A 26028-nucleotide genomic window follows, 5' to 3' on the forward strand; every position below is an offset into this window, starting at 1 on the left:
ACTGTCTGATTGATGCTCAGATCTCATTAAAGTATTGTTGAAGAGGTATGGATAACGCACAGTAGCAACTTCGGCTTAGACTTGTAGCATGTGTACTATATTTTTTAGAGCTTATTTGAAATAGAAGAAAAATAAGATTAAATAGGATTAAAGGGTTTGCCGACAGGGCTACATAACTTGTGAAACACTACTTTACAATAACTTGTGCTGTGTTAATGCTCTGGAGATACTTTCCTTATCATAAGTGAGTCCTCCTCAAACAGTTACTTTTTAGTGTTTCTTTGTGTTTTTGTTTATAAAAAGTCTATGGTGCCGAGTGACGTTACAAAACTTGGTGTTCATCCTACCTGGTTTATCTGAAGTGAAGATTTTATAGTCATTGTTTCTCATTAAATGGTCGCTTGATTATACACAATATAGAACTATAATTACTTGACAAACAAGAAGCTGCACTGTCACAAACCTCCGATACTGTGCGGTGCGTTTACTACGAATGTGGATAATTAGAATGTGGTGTAAAAAGACAAGAGAAATGGTTACGTTCTTATGTTTATTACACAAAAGAACAGCAAAGGCATCACCATCATCATGATTCACCACTCTGACCCCAAAAACTACACTACCCAGCCGAGTGTCCTGATATGTGACCAATCAGAATTAGTAAAAGTAGAAAAAAAGGCTCTTCAGTACCTTTTTATATGCATCATTACTTATACACAAAAGCAGGCTCTCATGAATGGAGTGTAACATACATTTAGATTGGAAATCATCAGCATTGGCTTGACAACCATCATAATGCCACCACAAATAAAAATGCACTAACATTTTCAAATCAGGAAAATGTATATATCAAGAAACCAGCCTTTGGTACAAAGTTATAAAAAAGGAACTCAAATCTATCTGTTGATATCAAGTAAATGTTTTTTGCCTAATCGTGAAAAATGTAAAGCGAGTCATGATCGTAAAGGAAATAAGTTTGAGTCACAGGTAAGGTACAGTCCAGTCATGTGGGTAATATTCGAGAAGGAAGAAAACCGACACAGCTTTATTCAGTGAAGCCGGGGGACGTTTTCTCCACTGACTTCATCTCTGAATCCAATATGACGGCTGCATATTGTGTGTGTAACAAATGCTGTGCAGAATGCACACAACACATGTTGGACACGAAATACAAAACACAGTACATATTTACTCTGGATTTCATTTGGCTGAAAGATCATTTGAATGTGAGCTAGCATCACTTTTAAAGGCGTAAATACTACACGCAGAGCAGGAGGAGTACTGACGGGTCTGTTGCTGGTAAAGCAAGGCTGTTGCTAGGCTACACTGATCAAGGCTATAATCCAGACCTGAGCATAGGACGTCCTTTCACACGGTTGACATGAGAGAATAAATGATGCATCGGACGAGACTGTTCCATAGGAAAGTGATGTTTAGATCATCCTCTGGGGATTTGCTTAATGTCTGGCAGGTTAATACTGTTGATGACCTCAAGCTGCTTCAGATCCTTGACTTGGCGTCCTTGGTCTGTTACTACGGCGTCCAGTCTTTAGGCGCGGAGAAGCAGTTTTCTGTTTTTGGTATGTACAGCAGTGATGATGGAGAGAGAAAGCTCAGCGGTTGTCTCTGAAGGCGTCTGGCGTGTTCACACAGTGAGGCGGAGATCAAATGATGACAGTCTCTATGTGAAAGGCGTGTGAGTACGAGAAGGAGGAAGTGTGTTTCTGATGGGGCCAGGACGGCGGAGACGGAGAGGTGGAGGAGGAAGAAGTGGGGGAGCGGCTGGCCCACCGGGAGGGGAGGCGTCGGTTGGCAGGGCGGGCGGGCCGCGAGAAGTTCTTCTGGACGGAGGAAGAGGACACGGACGACCCTTCATCGTTCTGCGGAGAAGGAAATGAATTAACATTTAGGATTATCACACCATCCTGTCAACAAGCACACTCACACATACAGATACTTTACATCGTGTCACGTGTTCCATCTGTAGTCTTCTTGACCCTACAGGGAAAACAACAGGCATATTTCAAACAGGAACTCTAATAAATCCAGCACGCTCATGTGAAAGGTCACGCAGGTAGATCCCATCGCGTCAAGAGGAAAGCATCTCCACCGGAATTCTCTCTACGTTCCTGCGTCACTTTATCAGCAGAATCTTATTTTTAGAGCGATTGAGGCTGAACCAAAGTGACTCGAATTACATTCCTTCCAAGAGGTCAAATGAAATTGGCCTGATAATTGCTCCCACAATTTCTTTCACATTTGCATGACTTTAAAGCAGTGTAATCACTCCAGCTCTCTTATTGACATGCTCCGCCGAGGGCATTCAGTCAGCTGGCTTCTTTCAGATATTCCTGCAGTTACAACACAAGAGCAGGGAACCATTTCCACTGCGAAAGACTGAAAGATAAAAAACAAGTTGGTGAGGGTGGGAGACCTCCTGCCAAGTTTCAACTTTATATGCCACATCACTGGTTCCTTTTTCATAGACGCCTAAAAGGCATGGCCCAGATGCCCAGATAATAATGGAGTCTTGGCCTGCTTCTGTCTCTCAGAACCCACCAGAAATAAACAATAATCCCTGCGGAGCTGTCCTCTGTTCACAGCAATCGCCTGGTATTTTTCAGAGAGGACTGGAACAGAGAGGAATGTGCAAGTTCAGCCAGGTCCACTGGTTTAAATGACGTTGGAAATATGAAGTTTGACTTCATAATATTTTAGAGACAACAAAATGTAAACTGACATCTCATTTCAGGAGAGAGTATCTTGGTTTTAACATTCAGCACCCTCTTTGTAGGAAGGTGGATACCTCTAAGTGAAATGTGAATACAGACTGTACATCTCAGACTCTACCCACCTGCACTATAAGCTGTATCTCTTTCACACCCATGGCAGTGTGGCAGCTGAGCTGAGAATGTGTAGTGTGTGTCTGTGAGCTGTGTGAAGTCAGTGTGTGTCTCAGAGTAGGGGGGAAGGCCAGAGGGTCCATGTCCAGCAAGTCTAGTTCAGTGACATTCTCCTCCTGCCCATCACTGAGGTTAGGAGAAGAAGCCATCTCGTTCTGCTGGCTCTGGCTTTGTTTGGCCCGAGCTGCACTCTCGTAATTCTTCAGAATCCTTTCCACTGCCCCGTAGTTGGACCTGGAACCCTCTGGCCGTGGATACGCTGCCAGAGTGAGGGGCTTCCAGGGATGGTCATTCATCATTCGAGGCCCTTGTCTGGATGAGTCGGACTGGGAAGGAGGTACAGACGCATGCCTTGGCTGTTCCTGCTGCCCGGGCTGTGTCAACTGTCTTTGTTTGTTCTCCACAGGCGTCTGCTGGAGGGACACGCCCACTCTGGCTGGCTGAGGCTTTGCTCCATTCTTAGAGCTGGAAGCCTCCACATTCTGGCCTGTCTCAGAGAAAGGAGCCTCTGTGGCTGCTCTTTGTTGTGTTTTCCTGGAAGGACTGCTCGCTGTTTGGACTCTGTGCTTGACCTCAGGGTGGTGTACAGGACTGTGAGCGGTTATTGTGGTGGCATGCCTGAGTCCAACCTGAGGCTGATCATGTGAAAGATCAGAGGGTGTTCCTTGCTTCATTCTGACCTCTTGACCTTCTAGACCATATCTCATCTGCCATGACTGGAAGTCAAGGTTCTGAATTGAGGAACTTGTGGAGGAGACAGATAATGTGACTTCAGGATGGACAGCTGTATGGCCAGGTGTGAAATCTGTGTAATGTGGCTGAAATCCAGTCTGCATGGAAGGTAAAACCTCATCTGATGCTGTTGACACTGCTTGGCAACCCCGGGAGGAGGCATCTGTTGCAATAAAACCGTCTTGTTCCTTCACACCACGGCCCATCTCAGCTTGAAACAAAGTTCTGTTGAACTCGGCAGTTTTTTGTTCCAGCATGATGTTTCTTTTGGAGCCCTGGAGGTTGGGGCTGGCAGGTGTTGTTTCCAGGGAATACATCAACAAGTCCACAGGTAATTCTTTGACGATCGGAGGCATTTGCACATCGGGGTTTTTTAAGTAACCAACAGCGGGGGTGTAATCTGAGTGTTTCGCAGCACTCAGTATGTTCACCTCAGAGAAGCTCTTCTGCACTGTCCCATACGCAGACAACTTACTGTTACTGAACTTGCTTGCATCGCAGGACCAGCGGCTGTGGCAGCAGCCCATATTGCAGCTAGAGTTTTCAGGCACAGCACACGAGGTTACCGCACCATCTATCAAAACTTTCCCCTCATTTTCTTGTAGCATAGCCCCAAACTTCCTGACGATGGACGGGCTGCTGCACTTTTTGTCCACAAGAACACAGGGGCTGTGGCACTTCTTCACTGTGGTGGAGGGGGATTCTGGGATGTGGAGTTCTGTGTCTGGATGGGCTGGGCTGCTCAGATTCCAGGAGGAGGAGCGAGGAGGGATGGGTGGAGCTGCTGTATCTATCTCAGAGGTTGCTTCAGGGTTCTCCTGTGTGTCTCTGTAGCTGTCTTGATCAGCAGCGCTTGTCCTCCAGCAGTCACTCGGAGCACTGTCGGCCCGCCAGGTGTTCTCCGGCGACAAGGTGATCCACTTTTCTCTTTCTAAGGCCCGGAAGTCATCGTAGATCTGGCTGAGGTCGCAGAGAGGTTCATCCACCTCCTGCCGGTTCGTATCGTGACCAAACAGCATGTCACTCTCCTCAGTTACAAACAGGGATTCAGATCGATTCCTGAGTATTAAACAGTAACATACATTTTAGTCCATATAACTTATATGTATTATTTACATCTTAATAAAATATGATTTAGTATTCACATAAAAACAGACATGAATCCCTGTGTCCACATCAAAACTCGACATGTACGATCATAGTTCTATGTTGGTGCTAGGAAGTTAACATAGCGATGGGGATTTATTCACCTCTTATCTCCGCTCTTCTTTCTGATCTCGTCCTGGTAGCTGCAAAGCTCCTCGCTCACACGGGCGATCTCCTTCAGAGCCTGAGACACACAGGAGGAGAGACAGAGATTCAAGGAGACATAATGGAGGCTGTGTAACGCAAAAGAAATACATCAGGAGTATTGTCTATTCAAAGAAACACAGGTGGGTGCACTGGAGAAAGTACAAGAATGCTGATGATCAAACAAAGCATCTGACAGTTTCACATGAATCAGATGTAAATGTATATCGCTTTTACAAAAAAGGAAAACTGTTCAAAATAACTTACAGCATTGAGAGCAGTCGTGTTCTTCTTCTTTTCACTACCATTACTCAGCTCCGCCCAGAGCAAACTTTCTTGTGAAGCAACACGGACATCGTTTTCATTCCCGTTAGTAGGATTTCTCTGAGGCGTTCCACACCCAGGAGTTCCATGGAATATAGCAGCCAGCTCCATTGTATGGGCTTCTTCTGTGCTGTCATCAACTGAGTCTTGCTGCCAAGTGCTTCTTGTTCTAAACTCTTCCACCAGCGCGGGTTGTGAAGGCTCGTTCTGAGTAAAGCGACCAACATTAAACTGACAGAGGCTGTCCGCCTGGAAGCAGGTGGGTTGGTGACTCTCTCTGCCTCCAGAACCGCCACCTCCGGTGTTTCTGCTGTGACCAAAGCCGGGTAATGATGCCTGTCTGTGAGGCTCTGATTGACTGCTACTGCTGAGCGGCTCTGAGTTGGAGTTGTCACTGAGCAGACTGGAACCTGTGCTGGTGGAACGCAGGCTGAGCCCATGCATGACATCATCCTCGTCCTGCCTCCCGCCGTCAAGCCTGGTGCCCTCTCGCTTGGTTCTCACTTCACAGTACAGCTGGAGAGAAGAAGAGGGGATATAGGTCATCACTGTTCAGCAGCACTGCACCTTTTGATAAATAAAGCGAACACTGCACTTTGTTTTTCAAGTGTGTCCTTTAAAGGTGAATAGGATTCCATTCAAATTGATTTAATCAGTCGGATACACCAATATGTACAAAACTTCCCTCAGATACACATTCATCCAACAGTATGAAAAAATCGGCATTACTTATCTGGGTCTACATTATGACTCTACTTATTCAGGGATTACTTCCAGCCAATGCTTAGAATGAGAGGATATATGATCCATGCATGAAAAGGTCAGACAGTTTAAAGACCGTGTATGACAGGACATGATTATACTAATGATGCTATGCCTCTACTACCCCTGTATAGTCTCAAACTACTATAGGATGATGAGATGTCAGGGAAAAGAACGTAGCAACAACACTATGAGGACATTTTTTTTAAAACATTCAAAGAATTAATTTCACATAAAATCGGATAACCTCTGGCCTCCTACCATGAAATCTCAAAATAGTAACTATTTCATGCAGACTGGGCTCCCTTCCCATCAAGCAATGGCTAGATGGGATTTCTTTCAGCCTGCTTTTATTCCTCTGCTGTTTTCCTCTCTCATGTTCTGGTCTCTAAGGGGCAAATGAGAGCCACATGTTCTTTTCATAGTTGTTTCAGTGCCTTCACACTCTGTCCAACTCCTTATGTATGGCTGGCTTCATTAAAAACACTAATCTGCTGTTCTGAGTGTGTCCAATTTTAATCATCTGGTCTTGGGCTTTGCCACAGCTCATACTGAACTGTCTCTTTCTTTACCCTTCTCTCCTTCTCTCAGGGTCATTGATTTGCCCTGAATGACTTTCCCTGTCTGTCTTTTGTTATCCTGTTAAAGTTTATCCTCCTCTAAACTAACATTTGTTTTCCTCTCAAATATAAAGCTGCTAAACGCTTGGTTGATAAATTAGTTTAATGTTTAGTCTATAAAATGTCAATAATTTGTGGGAATTTCCCATAACAGGTTCGTCTGTGCTTGTTTTTTGCAACTCACATTAGAGAAGTGGATTTACTATTGTGTCCTAACAAATTGTCCTATTTTAGAAGCTTAAAAGTACATTTCCAGCATTTGTGCAGTTACCACGTGGTTTTGTATTCTTCATATTACTATGATACTATGATTCTACCTTTGCGAAAGTGAAAGTCTAAAAAGTAGAAAAGATCTAACTAGTGAAACATTTATTGTAATACACTGTCAGTGAATACAATCTTTTGTTGGGTATTTTAACTCTGATGCTGTTGCATGCCAGCTTCACTTTCTGCACCACTGCAGGTCACAGACTGTCTTAATCATACTGCATCTGCACGCAGAGGTCAGAGATAGAGCAGAGCCCACACCCTCCTCCTTCCACTCCTTCCTCTCCTCATCCTCTGCAGCTGCACTGAAAAGGGACATTGTTTTCGACAGTGTTGGTGGTGAACAGGATGTGTAGGAGGGAAATGTAACACACTTTAGGCAGCAGAGTGCATAAAACACTATATAACAAACATTATTCTACTGTAGTGTCATTCAACCGCACAGTCAGAGCGACTTACCTCTTCTATTTTCCTCTGCATATCTTTCAACTGGCTCTCCCACTCCCTCCTCTCCACGTCGAACCTCTCCAGCAGCTCGGTTTTCTCCCGCGACCAGTCCCTCTCATTGTGCTCCAGACGACAGCGCAGGTCCATGGCCGTCGAGTGTGTGTCTGCCAGGAGCCTCCGTTGCTCTTCCCTGTCACGGCGGAGAGTTGGGGTCTCTCCGTGCTGTCCTTGATTGGTCCGTGAGGCCGCAGGTCCAGGACCTGCTGCTGACTGGACCACTCCCCTCACCGACCCGGTACCTTCTCTAGCTTCCAACTGAAGAGAAAGAAAGACAGAGCAGAGAACACAGAGGGAAGGGAAACAGTGTGAGAGAGGGTCAGTCTTGATAAAGGATAGATTGTAGTTGGGGGAAAAAGAAGATGAGAGCCAGAAGACAAGACAAGCAAGGCAGGAGCGAGAGACACAGTGGAATGGACTAAGTGGAATTAAGAGAATGAAGGAGTGGCAGGAAGAGAAGGTGGAGGAAGTTGGAGTATAATGCACCGTAGGGACGACTGTAAGTGGGAAGAGGGAGAGGAGCGAGGAGGCTGAAGGATTAAATCGGTAGGAACTCACACGCAGAGTTCATTGGTTCAGAGGTTGAGTCTCTTTGCTCTGGTACATCACTGAAACAGGATGCAGTGCAGGATATGGCAGATTCAAGCAAAGCAAAATATGTCTGCAGAGGATGCATATGGTCTCAGGCAAAAGATACTCTGGTGCACCAGTTCAGAGAGAAACAAAGTCAAGAGGTTCTTTCCAAATAAAGATGACCAAACCTCTCATTCCTCTAAACAGGGGTATTATAAAAATGTCAGTTGTATTTCCTGACAATAGTACTGAGTGCCCCTATTCAATGCTCATTTCAAGTTGAGTACTCTGGGCATTTCCCCTGGGAATTTCACTGTGTTGGTACCAAAAACATGTTATGAATTAATTTTGATGAAATTTTGTTTTTCCAAAACTGTGCTCACATTTAGGTTGCAAAATTAAGTCTGACTCCCAGGCTTACTGTCAAGATAGAGATTAGAAGTGACTCAGTTTGCAAAAACTCAACCTAATGTAAGGAAAAAATGTCTCCTTTATCCTGATTTGAGGGACATAGATCTCTACACTCTGTGGCGAATATGTTAATTTCTGTTGCTCGTAAAAACAGGGGAACATTTTCTGGCTTTGAAAATGGAAAGAGCCCAAGACAACGCCTGTGCATGTGCATATATGCTTGTGCCTTAGTGAGTTAGTATGTGTGTGTGTGTGTGTGAGAAAGTGGGAGAGAATGCATACACGCATGCCAGAGTTTGTTATTTCAGTTTTCAGTCACAGACATCGACCGGAGCCGTCTTACAAGTCTCGGCCATGGTGCTATTTCTGCCTGTGGCCTGGGTCAAGAAATTATGGTGTATAGAAAAACAAGTCAACCCTCTCTGTCCGCCCGTGGCTCTTCTCAAAGTTCTCCAAAATTACAGATGGGCGATGAAGGGTTCTGTCCACAGGCTATTTAAACAACCAAATGTCAACTAATGTACTGAAAGTGCAAATACAAGACAGTTTGAGTCAAAATAAAAGAACTGAAGACAGATAGTCAGTGATTGAGGAAGCAAAACAACTTCCTACAGGAAGTTCTGGAGGAAGTGAACGTGCAAACAGGGAAACAAGTTAACAGCTTCACATCCAGTAGGAAATACAAACTCAAGCACACGGACACAACTTCAAATCACTTCTCAGGGAGTAATATCCAGCTGCTCCTGACCACCCAGTCGGTCATCGTTTGCAACAGGGTACATAAAGGTAACTGTGTCACCACGGTGACCCACTATAAATAGTGGACACACAGCCTTGTACAATGTCACATTCCTGGGGGAGGTGGAGAGAGGAGGTAAAGAGAGGAGGGGGGAGTTGGCTGCTAAGGCAGAGTGAGATATCTCCTTGCTGCCAGCAACTTTCATAAATCAGTGGCATGTAGAGAAATATGCCTGGAAATATCCTGACTAAGACCTCTGCTTGGGACCTTGGATGCTTGCTTGGTATTTGGGGGGGAGATGTTCCCAAAAAGAAAAGGAATGTGGAAACAACATAGAGTAGATGCATCCACAGTAACAGCTTACTGTGGAGAAAGGTGTGTAATTAAAATCTCTAGATAAAAAAAGAAGCATGCAGCCGTCAACAAGTGCTTGAATGGGAATAGAAACTATAATCTCTGGTACACATGTATGACATAATAACTATGGCAAATTCAAAATGATGCAATGATTTATACTTTTTTGATATACAGCTTCAGCTTCCTGCTAAGGGACATCAACTGCCAACCACAACTAAATATATAGAATTATAATTTGTTTTTATGCAAAAATAAAAACAAGAATGTAAACTATTTAAGGCATGGATATGTTGTGGATAACGTTTTATTCCTATATGGCAGATTAGTGTTATAAGCAGACACTCTGTTGTTCATCAGGAAGACATTTACACCTTAAATTAACCCATAATTCGAACTTAGTCCTTAAATATCAACCCCTTCTTTTAAACCTTCTCCACCAGTTCACCAGCTTCAGGTTTTCACTGTGTATGGTTAATCCTCTTTGGTTTTCAATCCCTTGTTCAAAGTCTCTCTTCAAAGTGCAATAATGAACAAACAAAGCAGCAGCAGGAGAGTACTAACATGTTTATGATAGAAAACTGCCAAGTTGAAGTCAGAGTAGCCCTCTGACAGTTTGACACATTCTGTCGATTACATCTAAAGTCTCTTCTCACACACGGGCCACTTCTGCAGTTAGTTATCAACTCTGTACTTCTCTGGATTGTGATCTGTGAGGTCAGGGTCAAGGTTCAAACTGCACTTATACCATTATCTTCTACCTCTTCAACACCCTTGTCGCTGTTTTCACTCCGCCTGAGTTAAAAGTGGATGCTCCTCTTCACTATCGTGAAACCAACATGTGGAAAAGGACAGAGGAGTTTCTCACCCATGTTGAAAGTATTCACACATTTCACATCAAAGTGACACATGGGGCTACACCCAGTCTGCATTGATTTACATGCATTCTTCTCTGTTTATTACCCTGGTTTCAGACCTCTGAATTGCCGGCACACATATTAATATATAAATGTAAGGAAACAAATGTCTACCTATCAGGCATTTATATCTGTGTTCCCCAGAGTCTAGCATTAAAATGAGAACTACATGGAGGCTAAAATGTATGACTGTAGGATTATAGTCTAAGAACGACTTTCTGGAACAAAGGGACGAATTGGCTTGAAGCTTCCCCGAGAGGGATATGGGAAATTCCTAGTCTGAAGTGTTTAAATTAGACGTTTGATTACAGAGCTGCAAATTATTTCATAACTCTTGACTTCATGTATATTGAATCTTATGAGTAGCCTTGGATTAGCATTTGGGAGACATGCACCCAGGAGCATAAACTTTAGCAGGATGTGGCATCGGGACTAAACAACTTTTACAACAGAGCTAACCCCGCCCAGTGTGGCTTCACTCCAAGTCATTTCCTTTGGTCTGTTTGTACAATCAATAGAAAACTGTGACCGCATGTGTAGGCTCCGTTAAAATTCAATGTGTACTTTAAATATTCACGCATGTAAAGACACATCAACTACCATGAGAACAAATTCATATAAAATGAAAGACATCGGGACATCTCATACAAATCATCCAGATCTCATTGATACTCCTTAGTGGAACACTTGTCAGGAGTGATGTATAACATCTGCTTCTAGCACAGATGCCTCACATGTGTATCAGCTTCTTGGTCTATACATTAGTGTGTGTGTGTGCGTGCGTGTGTGTGTGTGTGTGTGTGTGTGTGTGTGTGTGTGTGTGTGTGTGTGAATGCTGCATACTGGCATCATTGTATACCCTCCTGCAGTAGTTTAAGCATCTTCTCCTTTACTACCTCACTATAGGCTTTTCAAACACAAATCAGAACAGTAAAAATGTCCATGTTGTTGTGAGGCTCTATGTAATCCAGGAGCCACAGAGCCACAGAGCCAGTGAGACAAAGACGAGCTGAACACCATTGTCTCACATAGAGGGAAAGGCTTTATATTAGTTAACTATATCCAAAGTATAGTATATGTGTGTGTGTGAGAAGTTATCTGTGAAATCCATGTTAATGTGTTGTATCCTGTGTCGTCAGTGGTCTCTTCAGCACACGTGTTCATTTCCAGCACCACATTAGAGAATTTCCAAACTTTGTCACTTTATTCAGAGAAACATTAAAATGTTCCAAGCAGCTTTAGAGGAAGAAGAAATGGAGGGATGGGTGAGAACATGACTAATTAGTTTTACGTCTATGACAGGAATTATATGGCCTTCAACTGTTTTTTGGGTCATCACAACATCACCAAAAAACTAGAGTCAGCACACTTCCAAATCAAACATTTTCTCTTTTTAAATCCAAGAGGGAACCCGTCTGATTAGACTTAGCTGAACAAATAAATCCATCATCTGATATAACCAGAAAGATATGCTAAATCCCTTAAAGCCACATTGCTTTGAAGAACAACTATGCATAGTCTTTCAAGTGACGTGTTCAGCGCCTGACACCGAATGGTACTGGTATTCAAACGATACCGTGCCCCCCATTACCCCCCCCCCCATTTCGAGAACCACTTATCAGTCGCTGTCCATGGCAACAATAGGTTAACATTTCATCTGTCGGGAGAAAGCTGTTAAAAGCAGAGCTGGGTGTCTGTGTCTGGCTGAGCGGGGATAACCGAGATTGTCTCCCCCAGTGCAAATCTTTTGTCTAAGCTGAGGCTTGAGCTGGACACATGCCAGGGTGACTTATCGCCCGGCCGTGTGGGTGGCAAACGTGGCGAGGCCAGTTTATGCCCGAGACATGCACAGACACGAGACAATAAACAAAGGTGATACACAAGAAGCTATAGAGAAATGATTCAAGATAAAACCCTGTGCAGGACGTAGATTTCCCTTACTTTGTTTATGGATAACTGAGTTCATACTAAGCAACTGCCTAAACACACATAGAGCTATATATAAAGTAAAGAATACATTTGCTCTACTGACCCCGTTTTCTCTCTCTCTGTCTCTCTTTCTCTCCCTCTCTCTCTCACACACACACACACACACACACACACACACACACACACACACACACAAACACTAATGTATAGACCAAGATGCTGATACACATGTGAGGCATCTGTGCTAGAAGTAGAACACACTAAAACTGAAAATGTCAACTTTCTCGTTGGCAGGTCCTCGCAGCCCCAGACCCCAAAATCCCCACCAACAAGCATCCTCATCATCATCATCATCATCATCATCATCATCATCATCATCATCATCCCTCACCTACCTGTACAATGCTGATTTTGAGCTCAGCCTTCTCCAGCTCCCAGGCACATCTGTCTCTGGTGTACTGCAGCTGGAGCTCGCTCCTCTTCTCCTCCTCTTTCTTCACCTCCGCTTGCACTTCCTCCAAAACTGTCTTCAGGTCCAGCAGAATCCTCCTGTTCTCCCCTCCCTGCATGGAAACACAGTTGGCAGCGATCTTGTCAACCTGGTTTCACCAGAAGTTAAACTGTTACACTTCCAACCATGTGAACAAAATCTGTTGCTGAGGAACAAGGAATCCCTCGACCAAATTAAAATAAAATGTAAATAGTTACACGGTTTTATCAAATTATTTAAGGTATATTATGGATGTGATATTATGTAACAGCCTATGACCTCAAAGCACAATATAACAAGCCATCGGCTCCCTTGAACGTCTGACATACCAACATGAGCAGAACAGGAAAAGGGAGTACATGCTTTGAGTACCAAAGACATTTAAAGTCCCTCACAAATGTAAATATAGACCTAGTTTTCACGTGGTAGTGAATAGTTCAAATTACTTGTATGTCAGCCACTTCTCTCAACAATGACTCCTTCTCACGCATCCACTCCTCCTTGTCCTGCACATGTCTCTTTTTCAAATCGTCAAACTTCTTTTTCAGCCGCGTGTGTTGAGTTTGCTGCGGCTGCTGCTGCGGGACTGCTGGTTCGGGACCGGGCCACATTTGTCCCCTGAGGATCTCCAGCTGCTTGCCCGCTTCGCCCTCTCCTCCTCCTCCTCCTCCTCCTCCCGGGGAAGCTCCGAACTGGGTATCGTAGAGCTGACTGAAGACGGTGGGCGGAGAGGAGACCCTCCTCAGCGAAGTGCGGGCCTTGCTCCTGCCTCGGTCGACCCTATCCATCCTGGTGCACGGCACAAACTCCCATCCCTGAGAGGGGACATATCCCCCGCCGCCGGCACCGCCAGCGCCGCCAGCACCGCCCCCACCATGCAGCCCCGAGCCGTTCATGATCGCACTCCACATCTCCAGAGCGCATCAAAATAAATCATTAAAAAACACTTAATTGCTTAAACAATCACAAGCTGGTGAGCAGTCTATTTTGCAAGTATCCATGTCTGCATTCGTTCATACGAGAGTCAAACTGATATGAAGTCGGTGACCGGTGGCACAGGATCGTCAGAGCGCGCGTTCTCCAAACCCGGCTGAGTCCCCTGTCCCCGCACGGCAGCGCTCAGGACCCCAGTCCCCGCAGGGCTCACACAGGCGGCGGGTCCGGGCGCTTTGGTCCCCTCCATATCCTCACGGAGACTGGGTCAAGCTGTCCCTTTTAGTGCCCGAGTCCCTCCACGGACGGTGTCCTCCTCCTCGCTTCTGCTGCTGTTGTTTTTCCTCTCACATGTTCAGGCAGAGGACTCGGGACGCGCTGTGCCTCCTCTCCCTCCCCTGCGCGGCGGAGGAGTCGTCGTGGCGGGCAGGCGACAGTCCCGAGCTGCTGGAGGAGACGAAGGGGACAAGCTCCCAAAAATATCACGGAGCGCACTGATGTAGGAGCGGCGGAGTATTTTTAACACGCCCTGTCAACACGGGAGCGCTCTAATTACGACGGAGGATCTCGCTCTTGTATCCATGGCGACAAATTAATTGGCCAATAGCACTGGGGTGATTAAAACACTTATTGCCAGTGCATTATAGTCACAATAAACCAGTTATTACGACCTTATACAAGAAATACTTAGCTTACCAGTTAGCAGCAGACAAACAACACCCATCACTCAACTCTCACAGCTATGATACCACTTGGAGTTGTTACCACAGCAACACACTTCGCCCAGAGCACGTGGTATGATCAAAACAAACTCTGTGCCAGCCCTCACTCATTTCAAGTCCTAAAGGTTTTTCTGCACCCACGAGAAGAGACAGGTTTGCGGACGGAGGCCGCGGAGCGACAACCTCCATCAACCAACACCTGACGCAGGATGCTACCTTACGCTGTAGCTATGGCAACGAGTCATTTGACTCACAACGCTGCAACAATGTGCGCAAACATTCTCTCGTTTCAGAGGCAACGAACCACTTATTACAACTTTGTTCATGACGAATACATGTCAGTCACTGCTGCAGCATGTGGCTCCCCTTTCGCGTCACCAGCGGAGCAACAACATCCATCAACCCACAGTAGTTTGCTCCAATTACGAGGCAGAACACCAACTTGCGCTGTAGCCAACGGCAACAAATCAATTCACTCACAGTAGCACTTTATTCACAAACGTCAATCTTTTGTTTACTTGTTGTCTAAGTATCCTTTTTTCGGCTGTTTTGAAAAGTGCCCCATAGAGTAAAGAGATAAGAGATAAAGTAGCTTTATTGTCAATCTCTTCACATGTTCAAGACATACAAGGAATCGATACGACGTGTCCCACTCTCCCACGGTGAAACATATAAAGTGCACAGGCACAACAGATAAGACAAGTTAGAAATAAGCAAGTTAGAATTATTATTACTACTATAACGACTAGTTGTGACGACCAGTAAACGTCAGCCCATGCTAATAAACGTGTCTTACCTTACCTCTAAGAAGAGACAGTCCTTATTAGCTTAGCCTCCTTGTTTCTTATCCTCAGCCTGAGTGCCCCCTGCCTCCGGGCATATATCATTATTAACGCAAGAGGATGGTGACTATCACGAGTGAGGCGGCGGTGGGTGGGGACGGAATCCTCTTGATTTTAAGACAACACACGTTGCTCCACTGAAGCCTTCATAACCTCAGGCCTGGAATTAACCGAGCCGATAAAAACATGTTGCATTCGAACTAGCTGATAGTTGACTCGCGACTTTCTGCAGATAACTTGTGATATTCACGTTCGTTTGTTTTGCTGTGCGTCAGATGGAAGCAGCACGTGGAGGCAGCACGTGCCATGAGGCAGAGTAACGTTACCTCTTCTTCTGTTGTGATCCTGGAAGCTGTGATGAGCGTCCTCCTTTTTAAAAACAGTCCCACGTTTCCACCGGGGGAGTAAAGCTCGAGATGAAGTCTTATTGTCAGAAACAACTGGAGAGCTTCAGCCTACAGCCGAAACGATGCTTCCATTAACTTCCACTCCCTCTCTCTCTCTCTCTCTCTGTCTCTCCTTCTCTCCCTCCTTCTCTATCCCTCCACAGCTGGACCTGATATGTGACGTCAGCCCGGTGGGATGAGAGAAGTGGACCGGTTCCTCCTCCGTCCTGGTGGTCAGGTTCCGTCGGTTAAACGGACCCACCAACACCATCAGCCTTTTCTACTGAGCCACCCAACGTCAAATAACCCAGATCCAAAAATGGTTAAAATATCATATTCCCCTTGGGCATCTGGTGACTCACACTGAGCAAGAGCTGCAAGAGGCATATGCTTGTTTCACTACTAGACAGTGTGCCAGTGTATGAATGCCTCAGTGTGTGTGTACTTAAACGTGTGTATAGTCTGTGTGTGCATGAACTGCTCATAAACACATTTACTGCTGTTGTCACGTGAAAACCTCATAAATACAAAGTGATGGTTGTGTAGATGGAAAAAAGTATTGTGATCTTTTAGCTTCACTGGATAAAGTGAAACAATATATGGTGCACAAGCTGCAAGTGTGACATTTTTTACCGTTCAGCAATATGATCAATTCTTCCAGCATTTACAGTGGTACAGTCTCGATCCACAACATTTTCATTTATCAAAATCAAGGCACTTTCCATCTTTGTGGGTGTTTTCAGATATTGTGGCTCATTAAATTGACCTTGGATGGAGCTAATGAGCTGATACACTGTCATCGCTATTTGCTGTAGTGAAAATTTGTGCAAACTAGCAGGAAAGTGTGGCAGAAGTCATACTCAGCCTCGGTGGTGGGACGTTACAAAGTACATTTACTGTACTTTAGTAAATTGTTCATGTAAATATACTTTATACTATACGTATATCTGTTCTTTCTACTATACAACATTTTTACAATGTATTGCTGTATATGTTCAAATTGTTTTTATATATTTAAAAAAAAAAAACAACTAGAAACTCTGTTACTTCATTGATCCAATCACAGTAACAGTAGACCCCGCCCCTGCATCAGAATTCACTAATAAAGAAAAACCTGAAATGGATTTTGAAAGAGGCCGAGACTCAACCGTTCATTATTATGATAATGCAAGTGTTTCTCAGAAGCATCATGTGCAGAATTCTTACAGAGTCTGTACTATTCTTGTATTAAGCAGAATATACAGCAACAGTTGATGATATAGTAGACCGTTGCATTTTGGAAGAGGCTACTCTAGGAAAGTACTTTTACTCTTAATACTTTGAATATATTTAAATGCAAGTATTTATTTCTGTCTGTTTATTTGTACTTTCACTAAAGTAAAATTGTGAATGCTTTCTCCACTGCTGACAGACGGAGTCATGGATGGTGTATACTAAGGCACAGTAAGTGAAAACACCCATGTGCTTATGTGCTGGGCCTTTGTGACTGTGCGATTGGAACAGAGATTGTTTAAACAGCTTATTGATCAGTTCACCGACAGACTCACCTAACACTCCACTGTCACCTCCTCATCCCTCCGATTAATGTCAAAAGCGTCTGAGTACATGGGTGGCGTGGGTCGGACGTGGGAAATGGTGACCTCCTGTACCTTGAGTGACCTTGTGACATGTGACGTGTTCAACATAACTGCACTGAAATGAATGAAAAATGTAAAAGAAATAAAAAGCAATAATGGAAATTAAAAAAAAAATATCTTGAGATTGCGCTTTATAGAACAAAGAAGAGGGTGAAAAGGAATACCAATTTAAAAATGGTGGCATAAGAGAGTGAGGAAAACAAAACAAGAATGAGGATCAGCAAAATAATGGGCTGGAACATCTGGTGGATGACAGAATGAAAGAGGGGGGGGGGGGGGCGAGAGGCAGATTGGTAGTTATATAAGTGCATATTACACAATAAAAAACATGACAGACATTTATGTTTATGCTTTATCTTACAGACAGGGGCTCCTCTTCCTGTTTGTCCTCCTGCTTTGGGACGTCCAGCCGGTCTATGAAGCTCTGCAGCTCCTTCCTGAAGGCTTTCAACTGAGCGTTGATGCGATACAGCAGCTCATGCTCTCGGATTCTGTGGAGCGGACGTAAATACCATTTCAACTGGTTTAATGATTGAGTGAGTGTGAAAAAAGAACCGCAACATTCGGACAAAACAGTGACAGACCGGTGCACAACAACTGATCAGCTGTAGTTACCAAAAACGGTGATTTGCTTTTACCGCCGCCAAACAAATACACAAAAACTACCAGATGGATTTCCACGAAACTTTGGATGGATGCTGCATTAGAAAGGGAAGAACCAATTCAGTTTTGATGTAAATCTTGAATCAGGGGGCAGATCCAGGAATTCTTTTTACTTTCTTTGATATTGGGAGATAGAGTAGTTTTCATTGATTTCCCAGGGAACAATATTTAGATTTTGATGAAAAACCTCAGGCACATTTAGGGTACTGATACCAATGAGTGTGATGGGGACTGTTGGGCCTTGGCAGAGTCATGTGCTCCACTGTGCTGTTCTAGTTTGTATGTTTGCTTGTTTGTTTGTGAACAAGATTACATAAAAACAACCAAATTGATTTGACCAAAACTTGATGGTTGGATGTGGTACGGGTCAGGAAAGAACTCATCACATTCTTGAGCAGATCTGGATTAGAGGGTGGATCAGGACTTTTTTTGTTTAATTTTCTTTAACATTGCAAGCTAGGCCGTCTTTCACGGATCTTTCTGTGTTCCCATGGATCTTGATGAAAAGAATCAAGCATACTCAGAGGACTCTAGTTAATGTCTTTATTACCTGCCACCCTCTTCATCCTCATCCAGTCTGGCGTACAGTTCTCCATTTGTGACGTATACCCGGGCCTCAGTGATGATAGTGCTGGTGTCAGCGATTAGCCTGTCGATGGTCCGGCCCAGCCTCTCCGCCTCGATGCGGACGTCTATCATCTGCTGCCGGTCCTTCAGGCTTCTGCCTAAAAAACGACTCTCCACGGGTGAGTACAGGGAGCGTGTCGGGGTGAGGCAGCGGATGTTCCTCACCTCATCCGAGTCACTCTCCCCTCCGATGGGGCCCTCGCGCTTGCGGTGCGGCGGCAGGAGGCGAGGCGAGGAGGCTGAGGCCGAAGGGGTGTCGTCATCCCTTCCACCGTCGCTGTCTGCGTCACTGTCCCGCGGGCTGCTCCTGATGCCCAGGTGGGAGGCCAGGTCGTAGCGCTGCATGTTAGAGAGCAGCACGCGGTTCTCGTACTGGAGCTGCATGACTTTGCCGCTCAGTTCATTGATCTGCAGACGGGCTGCTTTCAGCTCCTCCTGCACGGCCTCCATTTTAGCAGGGTCAGTTCCTCCTGGGGTTGAAACAAGGTGACAATGAGAAGTGGAGCAATTCTGTAAATGAGACTTTATTGTGCAGCCTCTAGAGGCTTCATGAAACACACTTTCCATCTATGATATTGAGCTGAAAGGAGAGGAGAAGAAAACGTTCCTCATTCTGAAGTGCAGCTGAGTCATCTCCTGCAACAATGACAGTGAAAGGCAGTGACAGAGCTAATGAATAACAAACCTCCTCCATGTCTTGATCCAGCTTCATGGGATCCGGCCTTGAATTTCAGTTTGTTGAGTTCACCTGTCACCTGAAGATGAAACTGGATGTTATTCTCGTGCATGCCTACTGCTGAGACTGAATAGTTCACACACTTGAATATTTTGTTATGTAACAGCTAGCTTTCATAAAAGTCCTCTAAGTCATTGATGATACTATTAACAGCAACAGACAGAGAAAAAAGAAGAGAGACATTAAAATGATTATCTTACATTGTGATACATAGTGTTTACAGTCTTTCTCAAACAGGACAAACTGATATCCCCAGAAACTAAAGCAGACTGTTCCTAAACAAACATATTGTATTTGCGTTTATATATATTGCATCTGTTTTAGCCTGTGGATACCAATGCAGTGTACCATGGGATATGTGGTATTTGGGTGTAACCCTGAACTATCTACCTTTTTGTTCTCTTCTTCCACATCTGCTAAGTTCCTGCGAAGAAGTTCTGCCTCATCCTCCACCAGCTGAAGCTGCTGCCTCAGCTCCGACAGGGCCTCGCCCTGTTCTCTGCACTGTTGACCTCCGCTGCCCGAACCATCCACGCCTGCTGCCGCCATGCTGGGTGAGGAGAGGAGCAGTGATAACTGTGAAGGTTGTTTTCAGCACCCACTTTTCTTTTATCTTTCTCCTCATTACAATTGAGGAGAAAGATAAGTTTTTATTCTTCCTGGTTTGGTAGTATATAAAGAGATAACTACATTTCAACAGGAAACTGTTCAAATACTCAAGAATCTGCAGATTGAATACAAAGTACCTGTCCTCCCTCATGTCGTCCAGCTCAGCCTTCAGCCCCCTGTTCTCCACCTCCAGCTCCACGATCTTCCTCCCGAGGATATTCGCCTCCTCCTCCACCAGGCGTAAGCGGAGCTTCAGCTCTGATTCACGGGTGGTGGGAGGTCCCCCAGCTTCCCCTTTAGGCAAAGGGCTGTCCACGTCCCCGTAGAAGGAGCGATACTTCTGCAGCTCCTGATCCAGTCGGTCCTTCTCCTTGTCGATCTTCGCCATCTTTTTCCTCATCAAGAGGGCTTCCTCCTTGATGAAGGCTAACTGGCATTTCAGATCCTCGTTTTCTTCCTATGAAGGGGGAAGAGAGTTTGTGTATTTGCCCATTATTGTTTTTCGATGATGGTTTTCCTTGATGTTATTTTCACTCATAGAACATGTTTTTATCTGGACATTGCATTAGAGAATACCTTAAACATCTCTACTGTAGCTTACAAAGTTTAAGAATTAATAATGTAAATGCTGACTTACCTCGATAGGGGTCTGTGGAGTCTTCCTCTCTGCTCTCTGTCCATCTTTACTTCCTTTTCTTTTCAGTGAGAGCTGCAGGGAAATATCAGTGGTTTAATCATCAGCAGCAGCTTACTCTCTTCTTACTGCAGCGACTGATATCATCCAGATGTATGGAACACTGACGGCTCAGTAATGGAAAAGAAGGACCACGTCTAACTCACTCTCCAGAACATTTCTGGTGATTTAAAAGCCTGCAAATGGAAAACACCTGCAAAGTTTGCATTTGGTAATTCTTTTATTTCTAAGAATGCGAATTTCAACTATTGAATTGATCTCAGATTCAATGTCAACAATCTTTTTCTTTAATTCTTCTGAATTATTTTTGGTCACTGTACATTTAATCACCGACATGAATCTCAGATAATGGCTTTATGTTCACAGTGACACAATTTAGAGAGTCAGTCAGTGCGTATGAATGATAATAATTGTGAATATCAACCTACAACCTGTCTATGTGTCTGTTCTACTAACTTCCAATTGTTGTTTCTATGTCGCTTAATGCTGTTGCTTGTTTTTATGACTGTGTGTCTGACTATGTTGCTTGTCCTGTTTACGTATTACTATATGTTCCCCTTATTGGTAAGTCACAGACAAATTTTCCATTTCTCCTATTCTATTCTATGCTTACCTTAAGGTTCTGAAAACAATTTGCATTGAATGTCACAAAGCACACAGGCGATGACAGGTAAATATAGCTGCAACCGCTACCCTGCAGGCCTCACCTCTTTGGCTTTCTCCAGCCCGTTCTGCAGGGCCTGCTTGGTGATCTCCACCTCTATCAGCCGCTGCCTCAGCTTCTCATTCTCCTCCTCTGTCTTTGTCCTCTTCTCCTCCACACTCTCCAGCTCATGGTGCAGCCGCACAGACACATCTTTAGCCACCTGGCACCAACACAGAAGAGGACGAGGCAGAGATTGAAGTGATCAATTCTGGATTTAGAATACAACGTGTAAGAGGCCGAGCCCTCCATAGACTCACCTTCAGGTCTTGCTCCAGACCTCTGAGCAGCTCTCCATCCACCTGGCCACTATCCGAGAACCGGAGCCTCTTCCTCTCTGCCTTTTTGAGTCGGTACTGAAGGATCCGACAATTCTTGTTCGCTCTCTCCAGCTCTCTGCGCATGTCCTGCAGCTGACACGCGTCCTCCTCATAGAATGTGTCCCTCATCTCATCCATCTCTGCCCGCATCTCCTCGATTTCAATCTATAATGCATACAAGTTACATTATTCCACATGTATACATCTTATTGTGCAAGTGAGCCATTTCTATACACTGGCTTACCATTTTATAGTCATATCATGTACATATATAGTAAAAGGTTTAATTCTGTGTATTTTTATCGAATTACTTATTTTTATTCTATTGCCTTAGTTATTCCTCTGTCTACCTCAGCCTGACTATCTGCTGCTGTAACAATTGAATTTCCCTGGCTTGGGATAACTGAAGTTATATCTTATCTTGTTTAACAACATATACACAAAAGGAAAATGCATCACAAAGTCATCAAATCAGCTTATAGTGCCACAGAGGAAAATGTTGTGCTTTTTAAAAACAAATGTTTTGTAACCAAGCCTGGAGGTGCATATATTCAGTAGAATACAGTCATTATACAGCCTCATGCAACAGCTACAGGTGCCTCTACATGCACGTGCTAAAACAACAGATATGCAAATGTATATTGTCAAGATTTGTAATAAGTGACCAGTTTACCTTGAGATCATCGTTTTCATCCTCCAGCTTCTCCATCTCCTCCTGCAGCCTCTGGTCCGGTTGTGGAGCCGGCTGTGGGATGCAGGGCTCCGGGGACAGCTCCGGCTCCGAGGCCGGCGGTGATGCTGATTTCGCCTGCATCTTTGTCCCTTTCTTCCCCAAGCTCTTATTCAGGTGAAACTGTATCAGCTCGGACTGCAAGCATCCCTCCTTCCAGAAACCGGGTCCACAGCCCACGGTGCTCTTGGAGCTCTTCTTGCCGCCGCTCGCCGCTGCTGCTGCGGCGGTGGCCTCCCCTCCTTTCGGGGTCTTGCTCCTCAGTTTGGGGGACTTGGACGCGCAAGGCTGGTCGGAAACAACGCGGTTCGCATCCGCCCTGGAAGGCGAGGCGGCGTCGGAGGCAGGGCGTGGTGAGTCCTCCGCTGGGTGGATGCCACCTCTCTCTGCAGCCGCCGCGGGCCTGCTTGTCGTCGGGCTTTCAGCACCAGCAGCCTGGACAGCAGCCGAGCCTCTGGTGGCAGAAGCGCCTCCGGCCGGCCGCTCCCTGCCGGTGGAGACGGGTGAATGACCTCGGCTGCTTCTCCCTCCTCCTCCAACACCTCCTGCCTGCTTAGACGCGATGAGCTTTGACGACTGGCTGCCTTTCTGTGCAGCTTTGGATCCGCTGTCTTTGAGCCCGGCCGGAGATGATGACCGCGGCTGTTTACGGCTGCTATTGTCTGGTTGCCGCGGAGAGTCCGCGGATGACGGGTTCATCATGGTGTCAGAGGCTCAGCTCATCCTCGGCAACATCAATTCCCTTCGCCTGTGTCCCTCCCTCTGGGAAGCAACAGCCTTTTCACACCTAGAGGCTGAGATGGTGGGATGTACGCGACATAAATGAGAAATGGCTGTAGACCAAATCATTCAACTTTGTTATTTAGATCATACTGAAAAAAAGAATGGGAACAAACTGGTAACAGGCCTACACCGGGACGCACCCTGCATTTTAGATGGAGTTCTTTTACGCACGGCTAATTAGGCCACAGTCAGTGGTTAGCACCCAGGGACATGGGCTACGTGACCACCAGTGATTATGCAGTCAGCTATTCAGTCCATGTTTGATGATGAGATGTGTGAGATCAGCTGCAGCTCGGGCAATTAGACAATCCACACATGTCGTGCGCGGCGCCCAAAGGGCAATGGACGAGGGGGAGCGCAGAGGAGAAAATGTCATTGGCTGTTCAACTCGAGGAAGCAGTCAGCCAATTAAATCGCGCTGCTTGTTCTGTTGACAGAGGACAGGTTCTGAGTGGCCCCTGGTCTGAAACTCGTCTACAGAAACAAAGGAGGGCCACATCCAGGCTATAGCCGTGACTGAACCACTTCCCGTAAGCAACCATCCTCATCTTCAACCAGCCCCAATGACTCGTAAGTCAAATGGGTGCGGATGAGCTATAACATTGTCGGCAGAACATGTCTTTTACGCACAGGTGGCACACTTTAAACATGTTTTCTCTTTAGTTTTCGAAAGCAAATAATCGCCTTTGTCTCTCCTCCCACACAGTCTCTGACTCTCTCTCTCTCCCTTCCTATCTCTATCAAAGCTGATTCAAATGAAGAATTTAGAACCAGACCAAACAAGAGCCCTCTTGTAGTTTGCTGTGTATAAACAACAGAGAGCAGCAACAGTAAATAAAGGCAGCTCCAAGGCCATGACAGCACAGACCATGATGTGGACCACAGGCACTGCTTTGCCCTTCATACAGGTTACACTGCTCACAGTCATGTCAAACACGCCTCTGAGCACAAAGACCGGCCGGTTATCACATGGAAAAGCTCCAAATGGGGGATTCTCTTACCTTTTCTTGGTGTTTTTTTTGTCGGAAGCTGAATGAAGGGTGGTGTGGTGGTGATGTGCCGGCAGAAGGGATGCTGACTCTAGCGCCTCCCGACCACCGAGCAACCTGTTTCAATATTCATGACATTACATCATCGGTAGGGAGGGCTGCACGGAGACGAGGCTGCACACAGCACACTGCTCTCATTGGCAGACGACAGGATGCTCTCACACACACATACACACACACACACACATACAAACACACACACACACACACACACGCACACACAAACAAACACACACACACACACACACAAACTCTTTTTCAAAAAATAGCAGCTATTGCCACTCACCTTGTCTTTAGTAATTTGAAATGAGTTTAATAAAAAACATATATGTTTTGCTGGTTGCTCATATTTTACTTTAGGTCAATCAGAAATGATTCATCCATCTTTGTTTTGGATTATATGAAAATATGCAGCTGGTAATGGAGGTTCTTATTTTAAGGCAACACAATTCAACCTTTTTTTATGTAGGAATAGCAGGTTCAAAATTTGTCAAATGCTACACTGAGTTGGAATAAGGAGAATAAGGCTGCTGAACATCTGTTCCTGCTTGAACCTTTAGTATGATCTCCTCTGACAAGGGTGTTACTGACTGATAGTTGCAGTGTAAACGTAGGGTTGGTCATTTGCTTCTGTTACACTTTTTTCTTTTTTGTTGAAATCCTCTTCACGTCCCATTGGCCATCAATTGGTAAAGTTTTCTGTTTAAAAATAATACTGCTGGTGTCTGTGGTCCTTAGCATGACCGGAATAAAAACAAACAATCCTTTCATTTGGTGTACCTGCCTATCACTAACTGACCTGCCAGTGAGTGCCCTGCCCATGTGCAAAGGCAGGTGAAGACATTTATCTAAGTTAGTGGGCATGACTCTTCATCCAGTTACGTTTCATTTACGCATTCAGAGCTGTGGTCAACACATTGATAAGCTTTGTTTTGATCCTCTTTACATGACAACCACTCAATCGGTCACAGACAGAAACAAATATAATCTCCACATGTAGCAGCGGAGGGCGCTGTTACTAGGTAAACTTTTTTGCTTCAAAGATGCATGACTATGTACAAAACCTACTAAAGGGTTGTAGTTGCAATAGTATTGTTTGTAGGCCGTTGACCTCTTTCTCCATCTCTGATCTTTCTAATAAAATCCCAAACAGAAGCTGGAGCACAAAATGTGTTTACCCAAATACCCTGACAGACATTGGGTATCATCAATTTGCAATCAGAGATTATATTTTTATATATATATTCGAGATATTCACTAGGGATAAGTTCAAGGCCTCTTCTCTGATTGAATAACATTGGACGGGCAATACATCTGACCAGTCATTTGGAATATATCAATTTTGGCCATTCTCTAATCACTGTTATCCGCAAACACACACACACACACACACATCTGAGATGGTGTAGAAGGTGCATTACATCACTGAACTGATGCATCCCGCCTGTGCCAAGTATGGAGGAAGTGCCAGGGACCGAGTTGGGTGGAAGGATTTGCTCTACCCTGAACGTTTTATGACTCAGACTTCTTCTTCAGTAAATGATTCGACAACAGCAGCCCTTACCTCTGTGCAATCAATCTGCTACTGTCACAACAGACTTTAACAACATTATATATTGGTGCGTTCAGAAACAAGAGTGTTCTCTATCGTAGTCACACTTTAGTTGCCAGACAAACTGTTGTGGGTCCAATCAGTCTGATGTGGGCAAGAATAATTATCTATTTTCTCTGAATAGGATAACAGATGTCCCCCCCCCCCCTCACACACACACATACACA

The 26028-nt window shown here is 44.9% G+C and overlaps 1 protein-coding gene across 6 annotated transcripts; it reads right to left on the reverse strand.

The window, feature by feature from the left end:
- Positions 1 to 677: 677 nt before the first annotated feature.
- On the reverse strand, positions 678 to 24425 carry LOC133965327 (protein SOGA3-like). Of its 6 annotated transcripts, XM_062399813.1 has the most exons (12): positions 24202 to 24425; positions 22361 to 23211; positions 21628 to 21852; positions 21372 to 21530; positions 20608 to 20679; positions 20108 to 20427; positions 19752 to 19911; positions 19311 to 19380; positions 18549 to 19095; positions 17697 to 17826; positions 17246 to 17577; positions 12813 to 12888 (listed from the first exon to the last, which is right to left on the reverse strand). In XM_062399813.1, the coding sequence occupies exons 2-11, from the start codon at positions 23117 to 23119 to the stop codon at positions 17467 to 17469; spliced, it is 2553 nt and encodes an 850-aa protein (XP_062255797.1). In that variant the 5' UTR covers positions 23120 to 23211; positions 24202 to 24425; the 3' UTR covers positions 12813 to 12888; positions 17246 to 17466. The 6 variants fall into 6 exon arrangements, with proteins under 6 accessions (XP_062255793.1, XP_062255794.1, XP_062255795.1 ...); XM_062399814.1 differs by lacking the exon at positions 24202 to 24425 and having other exon boundaries at positions 22361 to 23865; XM_062399811.1 differs by lacking the exons at positions 17246 to 17577; positions 17697 to 17826; positions 18549 to 19095; ... (6 more) ...; positions 22361 to 23211; positions 24202 to 24425 and adding exons at positions 1743 to 1880; positions 1963 to 1998; positions 2855 to 4694; ... (2 more) ...; positions 7358 to 7660; positions 13262 to 14200 and having other exon boundaries at positions 12721 to 12888.
- Between the last annotated feature and the right edge of the window lie 1603 nt (positions 24426 to 26028).

The sequence above is a fragment of the Platichthys flesus genome, chromosome 11 (genome assembly GCF_949316205.1).
Source record: "Platichthys flesus chromosome 11, fPlaFle2.1, whole genome shotgun sequence".
Taxonomy (NCBI): domain Eukaryota; kingdom Metazoa; phylum Chordata; class Actinopteri; order Pleuronectiformes; family Pleuronectidae; genus Platichthys; species Platichthys flesus.

Excerpts from the sequence above, each read along its gene's own strand:
- LOC133965327 (XM_062399809.1), bottom strand. The coding sequence starts at position 13,726 with ATGTGGAGTGCGATCATGAACGGCTCGGGGCTGCATGGTGGGGGCGGT. Across the intron at positions 12,889-13,261 it reads GAGAAGTGGCTGACATACAA|GGAGGGGAGAACAGGAGGAT; the intron begins GTAATTTGAACT and ends GTTTCCATGCAG. Across the intron at positions 4,966-5,192 it reads ACACGACTGCTCTCAATGCT|GCTCTGAAGGAGATCGCCCG; the intron begins GTAAGTTATTTT and ends TGTGTGTCTCAG.